This window comes from Ambystoma mexicanum, chromosome 12, assembly GCF_040938575.1.
Source record: "Ambystoma mexicanum isolate Mex_15411 chromosome 12, UKY_AmexF1_1, whole genome shotgun sequence".
In the NCBI taxonomy this organism is placed as follows: Eukaryota; Metazoa; Chordata; class Amphibia; order Caudata; family Ambystomatidae; genus Ambystoma; species Ambystoma mexicanum.
The window spans coordinates 579,925,177-579,940,097 of record NC_090936.1 but is presented as its reverse complement, the minus strand read 5'-3'; the positions used below and the strand labels follow the sequence as shown (position 1 = coordinate 579,940,097).

General features: G+C 42.0%; 1 protein-coding gene across 3 annotated transcripts in view; it reads left to right on the top strand.

The window, feature by feature from the left end:
• Nucleotides 1-14,921, top strand: part of NUDT8 (nudix hydrolase 8) — a 218,523-nt gene that overhangs the window by 60,788 nt on the left and 142,814 nt on the right. For all 3 annotated transcript variants that reach the window (XR_011281820.1, XM_069628917.1, XM_069628918.1), the window contains exon 3: nucleotides 11,775-11,907. Coding sequence is in view for 2 of the 3 variants with exons in the window: in XM_069628917.1 (XP_069485018.1) it covers nucleotides 11,775-11,907 (133 nt within the window). In the remaining variant the exon portion in view is untranslated. The remainder of the gene's footprint in view (nucleotides 1-11,774; nucleotides 11,908-14,921) is intronic.

Here is a 14,921-nt window from a genome sequence, read left to right as displayed (position 1 = left end):
TGTTCGACAGCATGTCCGTCCAGGTGTGTCCAACATGTGCATGCACCCTAGGCTGTGCTCTGATGTTGGTGCACGGGACACCCAGGTACTACATTCGCATTTGCTTGACAGGAAATGCTTTGTGTCAATCATCACACTCCTAACCCCTTTTGGTCAGGTGCTTCACAGCACATGCGTCCAGGCAGATTCACTCACCCACTAGCCACATCTGTTGTTCCCTGTGCCTCTCCATGTATCCTGGCAGTGTTCTGTTCTGTAGGACCATAGAGTCATGGGTGGAACCTGGGTAGCAGGCACAGCAGTGCGTGATGATGAGGTTGGGGTCACAGGTCACCTGCACATTGAGGTAGTGGTAGTGCTTCCGATTCCTGTAGACTGCTTTGTGGGCCTGGGGTGCCACCAACGCAACATGGGTGCGGCCACATGGCTGCTATTACATTTGACAGATGGGCTATGCCATAGAACATTGCCTTCATGGCATTTACCTGGGCTGGGTTGGTGGGCAGTGCAATGTGCTGATGCACATGCCGCAGGAGGGTATCCAGCACCTGGGCCAACACTGCACAGAATGTGGCCTGTGCCATGCCGTGCATCATGGCCACAGAGTGCTGGAAGATGCCAGTTCCTAAGAATTGTAGTACAGGCACTAGCTTCAGCAGTGGGGGTACGGCTGTCCGGATGTTTATCCTGCTCCCTAGGCCATCCTCTACTGTACTGAGCAGCTCAGTTATGGTCTGCCTGTTGAGGCGGAACAGCGGTCTCTGTGAGGGTCCAGGGTGAGGGCCTGACCCTTGGGATGGGTGCACGTCTTGCTTGGGATCTCCTCACCTTCCATCTCCCCACCACCTGTACTCCCTGTACCCTGACCTGGTTGTCCTGCATCTCATCTTACAGGTGCATCATGACCAGCTGCTTGTCCCAGCTCGCAGCAAATAATGGCAGCATGGTGTTGGAAACAGTGTTTTGGGTATGGGCGGGTCTTATATAGCCCTCTGGAGTGCATTGGGTGCACCCGTGGCTTCATTTCTGGCACCTGTGTTCATTTACCTCCATCTGGAGGTAAATCTCAGCTGTATTAGCGCTGATTTTCGGGGCCAATACCGCCGTACAAGGATTTTGTGATACAGCTGTAATTGCACTTTATGTTGACAGCACTATTAACGGCAGCTGCAATAGCGCTGGTTCATTTTGTGGCCGGCGGTATTTTGCATCGACTCGTGTTCCAGCGGAGCAGTATTGGTGAGCTAATTCCGTTACCGCCACATTTAAGGGCTGTCGCCAAACTCGTGATGAGGCCCAATAACTTGAATTAGCGCCAGGAAAAAGGGCAAAGGTTATGAACTCCCCGAGCCCCCCCACGTTCCATGACTATATGGGAGTTAATTACATTATTACTCCGTAACATTTGATAAGGGTCTACTCAGCCCCCCTCACCCACATAAAAGGGGAATTTATTAACTGAAACAGAACCCCAACACACATGGTTCTGTTGGACAATTACTTACATTGGATCTCTGGGTTTGCTGCACAGTAAAGCCATCAGGATTTCTGCACCCTCTCTTGGTGAACACAGGGATCTAGTGTAGGGAAGGCATTGTATCACAAGTATGACACTGACGCAATGGATACAATTTGTAAAACCTTTATTGAAAATGTTGTGGTTGGAGAAACACCTATTTTGCCCTGTAACTAAGATGGGAGTAGTCTCAACCATCAAACGATATACAAAACAGTCCTAGTGGAGTCAGTCAAATCGAAATTGGCCCATGCTAACACACACCTAATGCCTACCCTATCTCTTGTACAAAAAGTGTAAAAAGGAGAAATGTATGCAAAGGAAAATCAGTGTTCAAAAGAATAAAGGTAGTTGAACCAGCTCTCCTCCTCACATTTAACCTCACAGAGTAAGGCTGTCCCTCTGGCAGGATGACACACTCTGGCTTGGTTTCTAAGCAGTTCCAAACCGTGGATTGAGGCCCGCCTGGCCTTCCACGTTAAAGACTCTTTCTTGACTTTCAAAATTGTATTCCAATGTAAAGTACACGAAGATCCGCCTCTGTCGGGCTCAGACCTTACAGCACACAGTTCACAAAGGTCCCCTACTGCCGGGCTCAGACCTCTCATGTCACAGTTCATCACAAACTTGCTGGGGGCTCCCTTCCCAAGCTTATTATACTTCGGGTCTCCCTCAATTGGGCTCAACCCCTTTTGGATGTCGAAGACTTTCCAATGTGCGTGGCTCTTTTTACAGACCACGGCAGGACCACTTCGACTCAAAGTTCACCTTTACTCATGCTTAATTCACTTTTGCTGTTTGCTCGTGCTTTAGCTTCAAACAATGTACCTTTCATAGAGACTTTCGAATGGGCTACTTCCTTTCGCCAGACCACTCCGTTACTTAGTATTGTGAGAAACCTGAAGGTGTCTTACCCGCTAGTTCCCGGGAATCTGTCATCCATGTGTCCAGGACATGGCAATCACTCTTGGATCCAGTTCCTGGGGGTGGACCAGTGCGGGAGGATCACCTGGATGGGAGTCCTTGGGGGAGTGGGAGTGGGACACCGGATGGTGAGATGGTATCCCCCTCCCTGTAACACCTTTTCCACATCCTACCAGGTACAATACTGAGGAACTCAACACCCCAGCCCTCTTTCCCGACACAAACATTTTCTCACGAACAGCTCACTGTGAGAGAAAACGGACTAACACAGCACCCAAGTTGTATACCTGACATGTCCCAACACAATGGTCAGGCAGAGTCGGGCAATTACTGATCATTACACACACCCGACTTCCATCACACTTCCCCACACGGATAAAAGGTGGAGCACGAAAGCACACTCTGAGCAAGGCAAAGCACATAAGGAAGCAGCAGTTCCAAGATGGCAGTTTAATACGAGGAGAAAGACGGCAAGACCAGAGAGGGTTGCAAGGAGGGAAGTGCCCTTGACCTTTTCAGAGAAAAACTGTTACTTTCACAATCCTTCGAGAATAAGAAACATAAGACCTGGAATTAAAGTTGAAAATACCTGCATTGGGTTTTCCTGCGTTGATAGCCAAGGCGGGGAGGAGCGTTTGCTGCAGTGGTACTGTCCTTGGCTCCTACAAGAAAGCAGCGCCAGTAAAGTCAGCACAGCCGGTGAGTCGGAAAAACTGATAGCAGACCGGTCTGTGTTAGAACCAAGGTTTCAAGCGGCAACATTGTATGGAGAAATCTGCAGAGAATAGTGTGTGAAGCTTATGCAACAAACAACGCAAATATAGTTGAACAACAAAGGTGTGACTGATCTTTTGAAGCCAAGATAGATACCGTATACAGAGTGGTCCGGCGCCACGTGGGTGCTCATTCAAAGATCTCTGTTAGGTATCCAACTGAGAGATGGCATATGTAAAAAGGAATTGTGAAATCGAAGTGTTCCTGCAGCGGGTCAAGTTAAGCCCTGTGCACATTCGGAAGTCTTTGATAGTCAATTACGAACTGAAATTGGTCCAAGCCCGGCTGAGGGAGACTAATTGCGTAAAAGGAAGAATCCGAGCCCGGCTGAGGGTGATCCCGGGTGAACCATAAGTCACCCAAGATATTCTCTGAACATTGGAAAAGGGGATTTGAGCACGGAAGAGGGGGCTCCAAAGTAATGATTGTTGTATAAAAGGGATCTGAGCCCGGCTGAGGGGGATCCAGGGTGAAGAGTGAATCACCTGAATTGAGTACTTGTAAGAGGAAATGAACTTTTCGTTTGTGTTGGTACATCAGGCCCTCTGAATCAAGAGACTTTGATAAGCAAAGAGACTTGGGCACAGAAGGCCCTAATGCTGGTACTTGAACTGTATCCTCGTGCAGAATAAGCCAGACATTGTGTTTTTCTAGAGTGATCCGCCTTGTCCCGTGCTGAAAACGTGGGGAAGGGAGGTCTAACATCCTGACATATCATTTTTTGTGAACACTTCTTTCTTTTTCATAAACATTACCCACACTATTTGTATTTAGAGGTAAGGATTGGCAATAGTTTTTTTTGTATAGGCCCTTTTATTTTGACAAGACTCCACGAGCACTGCATTATTATTATTTGATGGTCGTAGCTTACTCCCATCTGTAGATCTATGATTAGATAGGTGTTTATCACACCCTTGTTGAAGTTAAATAAACACCCTTGAACTGTGGTCACTTATGTCTGTCTTACTGTTGATACCATGCCTTACAAGAACTCTCTACTGACCCTGACTACAGCAATCAACACAGCCAACTCCTCCTATTAGACTAATCTTGTTTCCTCTCTATGCTCACACCCTTGCAAACTAACAAGGACCTCCAGCTCCAGGTCATACTCTTCCCCCTCCCAAACCAAAAACTGATCTCTTGCCTCCTCTCTCTCCGCCACAGACTTCTCCACTGCAATCTCCAAAATACGGGACACCCTGTCAACCGTTCCACCTCATCCGTTATTCACCAATCTTTGAAACACTTTCCTCTCATTTCCACTTCTCACCCACCTCTCTCACTGAAATGCTATCCATCCTTTGCTCTGCCAACCCCATCCTGTGTTCCAGTTGATGTCTTTGCAGCACATATTGTTATGAAAGTTGCACCTGTCACATCCGCACCTCTCTGCCTAATTCAACTTCTCTCTTTCTCAACTGGTATGTTCCCAGCCTGTTACAAAATAGCCACAGTCATTCCTTTCCTAAAGAAGCCAGGGGCTGATTCCATCAACTTCTCCTTCCACAGACCTTCTCCTTCCCTTACTACTCTTAAATCAGCCATGAAATAGCCATGAGATATGGGTTGTATACGAATTGTTCGTTTTACAACTGTTCGAATGACAATTGACCTTTTAATACCGAGATATGTCCTCAACCGCATTGTCACCTATCTTGAGGTGCACCTCCTTGCTGGCTTTATCCAAATGTTTACCATTGGCAAGCATTGTTACCTCTACTTCCTTCTCACCCTTCCATACCTTTCATTGAAAACTGTGGTTCACCCCTCCCTCCTTCAAAGTTTCCCACCTGAGCTTCTAGGAAAATGTACACAACTAGGTCTCCTCCTATCTCTCTAACCGCTCCTTCGCCCTCTCATGGGAATTGAGAACCTCCTGCAGGACACCCCTTCTAGTATGTGTTTCTCAACATCAGCCGTAGGCCCACTTCTCTTCATCCTATACACTTCCTCCCTTGGCAAATTCTTTTTCCCATTTGGCATTAACTATCACCTCTTTGCTGATGATACTTAGATTTTCTTCTCTGTGCCCTCCTCACACCCTTCAATATCTGAAAGCATAACCAACTTCCTAACTGCCTTATACCACTGGATGATGTAATCTCCTCCAGTCCCATCCCTTGTATTATATTCCCCAGTTTTTCCACAACCCTGCAAGTCTTTGAAAAATTTGACATAACTTTTTGGACACGTGTGTATGCAGACTTCTACCACATCTACTTTCACTTTATTCTTCTACGTTGTTACAATGTGTATGGTAGGGTGTAATTCTCACATTTGATTCCTTTGCACACACGCAATGCTCTCCCATCCCACTTTTGTCTTGAGTTTTTAATTAACCTTTCTTCTTTTATGGATAACAGTGCTTATTTTATTTCTTACTAATCCGACACAAGCTGAGATTATACTCCTTAGAGTCAACAGTCCTGTGGAAGTCGATTTCTCTTTACAGGAAATGTGTGTTAGATGCTCCACCTGGTCCTTTTGAGATACTTAGGGGCCGGGGATTAAAAAAGGATGTTTGCCTTCAGAGATGGAGAGATAGATGCAAAACAAACTTGGATAGTATAAGCATTGATCTTGAAACCCTGAAAGGGAATCCTGATCACGTGAAGAAAAAGCTTCAGGAAAAGGATTGGATAGGAACTATTGATTTCAAGAGCCAAAGTAAATTATGCTACAGCCTCATTTGGGAACGTGCGAAGATCAATGAATTGCCACTCTACTTGATAAAATTTCCATCAGCGCATTATAGAGACCTGCTATTATGGATTAGGTTAAATACCTTGGCAACTGGAGAAGATATGCTGAGAAGAAAGAAATTAACAAGAAAAGAAGCGTGTTGTAGATACTGCAAAGAAAGAAACTCAATAGAAACCATAAGACATTGGATGTTGAGATGCCCTGAATTAAATAAAATAAGGGAAAAGGAAATTAATCTCAAGGTGTGGGACTGTGATACTAGGGAGGAGGAAGAGTTGTGGGAGAATATTCTAACAGCAAATAGATTGGGTCGGACAATTAATGCACAAAAATGTGCAGAGAAACTATTGGGCAAGACCCCCATTGAGGAACTCACTTGACCTTAAATAAGAATTACTTGACAGGATTCTGATATAGAGGGTAATTAATGGATATAGAAGGTTGATGGGGATAATGATGTAAATAGGATATGTGATTATGTGAAAGGTTGAACATTATTTAACTAATAAAACATTTAATAAATATATATATATATGTTTCTTACAATGCCCAGTTTAATTTTGTTACATGCCTGGTGCTGGCAAAACACTTGTGCATATGTGCTCTATCAATAACAGTGCTCCCCTTCTATCCAATATGTACACAATCATACACCTATTGGGCTGCAACGTCAGCTAAGCGGCCTTGAGGAGTACATGAGGATAAATAATCTGGACATAAACGAAAAAAAGACCAAATTTATGATTTTTTCGGCCAAAACCAGAAGATCTGAAAAGGTTACACTCCACCTAGCAAAAGAACCAATTGAAAAGGTGACTGAATTCAGATATCTAGGCGTAATCCTGGACAGTTCGAGTTCTGAAAAAGCGATGCAGACTCATTTACAATTGAAAACAAAAAAACTGATTGCTCAAGGGAAGGCCATTAATAGGAAATTTGGCAAATTTTCGTTGTTACCAGTCCTTGAGTTTTACAAGAAAAAGGTCGTCCCATCTTTGACATATGGTGCTGACGCAATGCCAACTCTACCAGCCGCCCTGTGGCCAAAAATAGAAGCTTTATTCTGGAGATCAATATTAGGACTTCCAAACTCTACATCGGTGGCAGTGATTAGACAAGAACTAAGCCTGCTGTCTTTGGGAGGCATAGTAAAAATCAATTCTCTGATGCTATTCAGGAAATGCAAGATGTCAGAAGATCACTCAATATACAACCTGATATTGAAAGAAGCAGAGAAAGGCACCAACAAAACATTAACTGCCTGGTTCTCTTCGAATCAAGATACTTTAGCATCAGTTGAAAGTGATGAGGAAACCTTGTTCGCAAATCCAACTAAAATCCAGAAAAAATTGAAAGAAATAGACTGGATCAGAACAAGAGAAACAGCATCAAATAACAAATTGACTCAACACTTGCCTCCCAACACAAGGAGATTCAATGAAGTACAACCTTATATTAAAAAGTTTCCGTCAAGACGGGCTCGTGATTTGCTCATGAGAGCAAGACTGAACCTCTTATTAACAAACGAAATCCTGGCTATTAGAGGTAATTCACCAACAAAAAAATGCGTTTCTGTACTAACCAAGCTGCAATAGAGACAATTCGGCATTTGATCCTGGAATGCTCGGGCACTCAAGGCCTAAGAGCGCAGTACTTACCAGATATTATGAGTGACTTTGTATTAAGTGACCAAGACAACTGTTGGGCTAAACTAATAGGGGTGGACAGAACAAGCTGGCAATTGGCAACTTCTAACATCTTGAATTATATAAATACGGCTCTACTTTTACAGGACCCGCCTAGTTAGTTAGCACGCTAGCAAAACTGTCTACAGACGTTGAACTTTGCACTGCTTCTTGACATGATTAGCATTTTTTTTTCTTTTTTCGAGAATTTGCTTTCATGTGATTCTTTTTGTAAAAAATCTTTTTGATTAAACACAAATAAAAAAAAAATATGTACACAATCTTGTATTATGTTTCCTTATTAATATTTAAAATGTAATACGTCTGCTTGTGTCCTGTCATGCTGATCTGTATTCTGCCACCCCTTTGTTCAAAATGTATCCCAATTCCTTACTGCATGAACCACCATCCTTGCTCACTCCATGATAGTGCTGGTAAACTGTTTCCCACACCCATTTGTTTCTGGGTGATACAGTGCAGGTTTGCCATTTCATACTATTCCCCTTTAGAGAAAACTGTTTTTGTCACAGATGGCCTACCAAATCTACAGACACAGATAGTATATTTGCTATAGTTTATTGAGATTTGTTTTGTAACAAGGTTCTAAGGAATGCTGGGGTCATGCTAGCAAGGGTGGGATCTCTAAACCTCTAACAACCTCCATCTGGGCTCCCTCCATCTTAGCCCAGTTGTCCTTAACGCTGCCTAAGGCCCTGAGCTTTTTTACTAGCTTTAGTAACCCCAACAATCTACTTCTAAGATATCTCTACGGGATGACCCAAAAGCTGTGGCCTTCTTTGTCACACTCTGTTTGGGATTGTCTGGTTTTTTGTTCACTCTGATGGGCTTTATGATTATTATATCTAGATGGTACTCTCTGCTTCTCTCTCTCCTTCACACTCCCACCTTTGTCCTCTCCCTACACCTATCCTGCTCTCTTTAATTACTTCACTCTCTCTATCTCTACACTGCTTGCACCTTTCTGTTACTTGTCTCTCTCTCACACTTTTCTCCTCTATCTTCCTTCCCTCTCTCCATCTGCCCACTGATGATCGTATCCGCCTCTCTTCCCATTCTCCTGATTTTTCTCACACTATCTCTCTCACTCCTCGTTCCCTCTATCTCCTCCACTCCTACATGCCACCCTCCTACTCTCCACCATTCCCAAAATCTTTACCTCTGTTCTTCTACCTCCCTCTTGTCACACCCTCTCTTTTTCACAAATACCTCCACAACTTCCACCCACCTCCACACACTATATAACGCCCCCTCTACTCTTACGCTATTATTCCCACTCTGTCACTCTCACTCTCTGTCCACCAGTCACTCTAACACACTCATACTACATTATACTATCAGACTTGGTACCACTCTCTCTCTCAAACACAATTCCTTAACCACGCTCTTTCCCAATGCTACAACAGACTCCTCAACACTACCTTCCACCATCAGCTCTATTGGCCCACAAGCTCCACTTCTGACCTCATCGAACACCTTTCATTCATTCCTTGTCCCGCTGAGTTTTTATAGCACAGACTCCCTTATCTTGGTACTTCCCCGGGGCTCCCATTGTTCTTGCGTGCCACTTGTGTGCTTGGGTCAATTCCCTCCTGCTTTGTACACAGGGGGTAGGGTTTCTGTGTCAGATGCTTTCAAAATCCTGGTAAGTCCTGCCCTCTTTTTGGTCTACAGTGTGCTTTCTGATGCAGTCCTGACTAAAAGTTATTTTTCACTGCACCATCTTCCTGTGACGAGTAAGGTTCCAATTCCTGCTTCATTGTTGTTCCATCTGCTGGTGCCGTGATTGGGTCTCAGGTTGTCGAGCGTTCCGCCGCAGTCTTTTCGGTCTTGCGGTTTCGTTTCACTTTTTCTTGCTGCAACATGTGGCATTCTGGGTGATGTCATTCTGTAACAAAAGCAACTTGTCCACACAAGAGGCGGCTAAGCATTGTGGATGCAATATTGGTCCCAATACTTTCTCACCACAGAGAACATAGGGTGAAGTGAGGGACAGGGGTCCCTCTCAACTCCCTCAAACCACCTCTGGGGTACGTCGGATCTTGCAATACCCTGGTAGGCTGCTTGCCCCCGCTTGAGAGGGGTACTTGTCACATGTCGGACACTGTTTGCATCCTATTATCTGTCACCATTTATGTGCCTAGTCTTTCCCTGCAAAAAATACTTTCTCAGAATTCAGTCACAATACCCGTTGTTCTATCTTGAATAACCCTCTATTTGGTGTGCGTGTGTGTCTTTTTCTCGCTCTGTTGATCTGTCCCCTCCTCTGCCTGTGTTCCACTTTCTCTTTCTCCCGCTACCTTGGCGTTTCTTTTGCTCATCCTTTGTTCTCCCTCCGTACCTTCACTTGTCTTGTGTGTCGTTATCTTTCTTTGTCTCTCTTCCCAAATATATTTATTTCTCTACCCTTATGTCTTTATATTCCATGGTATTTCTCTATCTCGGTCTCTGTCTCTCTCTCTCTCTCGTTCCCTCTCTCCCTATCTCTCCCTCTTTCTCTGTCTCTCACATGCACTCTGTCTAACTCTCGCTCTCTCTCTCTCTCTCTCTCTCTCTGTCTCTCTCTGTCTCTCTCTCTCTCTCTCTGTCTCTCTCTCTATCTGTGTGTCTCTCTCTCTTTGATTCTACCTTTGTCTCTCTCTCTCTCTTTGATTCTATCTTTGTCTCTCTCTCTCTCTCTCTCTCTCTCTCTCTCTCTCTCTCCTTGATTCTATCTTTGTCTCTCTCTCTCTCTCTCTCTCTCCTTGATTCTATCTTTGTCTCTCTCTCTCTCTCCTTGATTCTGTCGTTGTCTCCTTCACAATGTCTGTGTGCCAGGCTTTCCCTTTGACTCACATTTATAAATGTCTCCTCTCTGTCTTTATGTCTTTCTCACTCTTTGTTAATGCTACACTCTCTCTGTGCCTCATTCCTTTGATGGCTCCATCTCTCTTCATATATGCTATGTACACACATTGAATGACTCATTCACTCTAGCTGTGTGCCTTTATCTTTCTTTGTCTCACTCTTTAGAGGTCTCCTGCTGGCTCCCCAGGCCTGATTTATCTGTGCCTTGTTCTCTCTAAATTTCCTAATGGCCTAATCCTCTTTGCCTTTCTTTTTCTCTCTCCTTTTGATGTCTCCTCCTCTGTTGCTATGTTGCTCCATTGATATTTTCCCACTCTGCATCCATCTGTTTCTCACTGCATTGTTATCTTCTTCATTCTCTGTATCTTTCTCTATCATTCTCTTTGCCGTTGTGTTTCTGTGTCGCTGTCCTTTTTTGTCTTGCCTCCTTGATGTTTTATTTGCTGAGCTTCAGAGATTCTCTCTTTGTCTCACTCCCTTGATTTCTCCTTAACAACCGGAGTGTCTTTTATCCTTCATTGTCTCGTCACCTAAATGTCTCATTCACTCTGTCAAAGTCTCTCTTTGTCCCGGTCCCCAGCCATCTCCTTCACTTTGTCTTGATCTTTGTCACAGTCCCTGGATGTCTCCTACAATCTGCCAATGCCTCTTTATCTTCCTTTGTCTCTGTCACTCACTCTCTAGATGCCATATGTTTGCAGGAAGAGTAAGTGAAACATGCTCATACTATGGTTTCTTGCAGCAGTGTGTGAGATTCACCCTTACAGGCTCAGGAGCAATGGGGATAGTCACATAGGTAGAGAGATCGAAGCAGTTGGGGCAAGAAACACTGAGATAAAGGAGAGAGGAAGATGTGGGAGAGTGAGAGAGAGGGACTAGAGAAAATGAGGAATGAGACATAAAAAGGAGGTAAAGTTAGTGTAAGGTAGAACTGGTTAGAGAGCAAGAAAGCTGGAGCGAATATAAAAGGTGATCGGTTTATGGTTATTCTCGGGCACTCTTGGATTTGCTCTCTGGCATACATGGTTTTATTTCATGTTCTTATTTTTGGGCATAGTTTGGTGTCCTCTATGTATCTTTTTGTTTTCCTTTCTTATGTAAACCTCCTTATTATTTGACCCATTTTGTAGGGTCCAGAATGCTTCTGGGACACATTTCCAGCACCATACTGTGAGTTATCAGGTTTCAGTGGCCATAGGACGCCCTGCTAAAGACCTGCCAAGGAAAATATATGTGATATTCTTTAACAGATTTATATGCCAGGTGATCTCATGGCTTTGTCTCTCTCTTTTCTTCTGTTCCAGTTTCCCGGGGGGAAAGTCCGACCCATCGGACCGAGACATCGTCCACACGGCTTTGAGGGAGGCTCAGGAAGAGCTAGGGATCCAAGTGATGGAGGAGAGCACATGGGGCGTCATGAAACCAATCATGGATCTGGTAATTTAGATTGGACCTCAGTGCTCCAAATCAGATTTATTTTACTTGAGTGTGTAATGTTCATGCATACAAGAACTAGAACAGGTTGCTATAATTGGTGATTAAGTGTGCTAAATTAATAGGTATAGCTTCTATACGGACTGGGAAAAGAAATAGCATGCACACCTATGTTAACAAGAATTTAGCTAAGAGTTGGAATCAATTCTGTGGATTAAGAGTGCACGCGAGAAAAACATGACTCTGGCACAGGAAGTCACTACTATTCAATGACAAAAAATAGTAGTGCCCACAACTCTAGGACACCCCCGTCCCATGCACACCTGTCAATCTGTGAATAACCTCAGTCAAAATTTCAGATAAGATGTTATAACTTACAAATCATGATCAATTCAATTAATACAGGGAATATTTCTTGGTTGCACTGAGCTCAGTCAGTTTTTTATTTTGTGACAATGTGTCAATTCTAACTTAATTAATAACTACAGGTAAGATCAAATAAATAAGGAAAAAAATGAGAAAAAATTAGCGCTGTGTGTTTTGTGATATCCTAGAGTTGTGGACACTACTATTTTTTAAATTAGCTACTATATTGACACTGTCCTCTACTATATTGAACAATTTCCCACCCTATTCTTGGTTACAAATTCATATTCAAAATACTTAAAACATAATGATCAAGTTACAATAATTCAAAACAATCGCTACCTCCCAGAGGATACAATTTATCCAAGTGTTACATGTCTAGCTTAATATAACCATATCATATGTACAAAAAGAAATTATTCTCTGAAATGTGTTTGTTTGGAAATGTTGTAACATGAACAAGTTATACCTTAACAAAGCATAGTCTTCCAATTTGTTAGTTTAAACATAACCTGCTCACCATTATGTCAAAGTCAGTTAATGGCTTGGAGAAGTCTGCTATTCCTATTTGTAAACTCAACAGAAACTAACCAGCCTACACATGTCAGGCCACTCAAAATCTGTAGTGAAAATTTTAGGTGTGAGCTTATTCAGGGTGTATTAACTTTTTATACACAATATTTAGCATATTAAGTATCCTTCCATTTTGTATGAGGGGCATTTAGGTCACAAGGAAGAATAAAATCACAAAAGTGGCACAACCTATTAGTGTTGATGTATTTCAAAGGTACTAATCTAAAGTAAGATAATATTCTGTATTTTACTTTTTCAAAGTGTTTTTTTGTTGTGCACCCTCCACATAGTATCTTTGTAACTAACTATTAATCCACAGATATTAATTATCACACATCTAAACAAAAAATAAAGAATCAAAAATACAGTTTATAATCGGCATCAAATAATCATATGATTTCACCTAGTACATTTTCCTTTAAATGAGTTTATAGATTGAAGTTCATTTTGGTCTAAAAAAAATGTTCCCTTTGTTTTTCTCTTCTTTAAACTCTGAAATATTAGAACAGCTTCCTTAAATATGTTTTCTTAGTAACCCCAAAATGTTACAAGTTTTGTGTATGTTGAGATTATCTTATACATTTTAGGAAATAAGCACGTATTTATCATAATGTAATTTTTTCAGATAAATACAAAACAGAGCTTGTAAACTCTGCATGCGGTATTGTAGCTGTGTGTTTTGGCGTTTCTGCAGTTTTGATGTTTTTATATAGTGCCAGTCGATCTATAGATATAGAAAGTGGACTTGAGAAAGGGGGTTCAATTCTTGTTCTGCTTACATGCATTTGCATGTGCCATTTTCAAATTCTTATTTAATCCCAATCTACTAATAAACATAGAAAATGGACTGAAACTATAGAATTGGTATTGCCAGTTATTGTTCTTGGCGTTCCTCTCATTGCCAGTGCCATTTTAAAACAATCTTGTGGTCCCCTTTGTTAGTAGATGTGGAAAGCGAACTTTAAGAAAAGTATGAGTCGATTTGTAGTAGAGTGCCGTTCAAAATTATAATAAAGATTTATTCGTAATCCATTATTTTCTGAACATTAGTAAATAACTATGTATTAAATAGAATGCCGTCTACATCAATGTTGCCAATTGTATGTTGAACTCTGGTATAATGGCTAAAATAGGATACATCTTATATTATTGTTGAAGTACTTAATAATGGAATAGAATAATATGTGTCGTCAGCTATAACCGTAAATCAGATAATAAAGTATTTTTTCCCCCAATCCTACAACGTAAATACAAAATTCTTTCACCCTAATGGGTAATGGTTTGATACCTTCCTAAACTCACACTATTAGTATATATTTACATATTTAGGTAGCATTCACTTTATTAAACTACTACTCGGTATGGCCATTCGTTTTTTCTTCTGTCTATAATGTATATCTACAAAACGTTTGGACGAACAGCCAGACATCTATTTGTTTTTCCATAGGCTTACTGCATGTTTATTCCTGTGTGAAGCTGCATATTCCTATTTGTGCCTTTTTTTTTATCTTGGTGGCAATTATTTCCCAACAACCTCTCATAGGAGTTTGGAGAGACTTGTAGATACCACTTTATTTGGAAATAAATATGAATTCAACTAATTCTCCTAAATTGCTCTTATCTCAAAACGTGGACCAGTTATACTCTCTACTCTCTCAAGGATTAGACTCTTGCTTCAATTGAAAAATACAAAACCTACACAAAATACCATAAGAAAAATAACAAATGTTTTGATGTTGAAGTAGCCGAAACAAAAAGTTTGAAGAAGAGAGCTGCACTTAAATGGAGACATGTATACGAACCTTGCTTAAACATTTTATTTTCAATGAAGTTAACAAATACAAATAACCTATAAGGAACACCATTTTTTATTTTGTATAACCCTTATTGAACTCAGCCTCCAGTCCCATTTCTGGTCCCAGTTTGGGATTCAAATCTAGTACTAGAATTCCTTATGTGTGCTCCCTTTTAGCCTCTTCACTCATGTCCATTGAGGCTTTTGACATTCAAGACAACCTTTCTAATTGCTCTAACATCTGCCCACAGGATGAGTGAATTACAAGTTTTATCATGTAAGC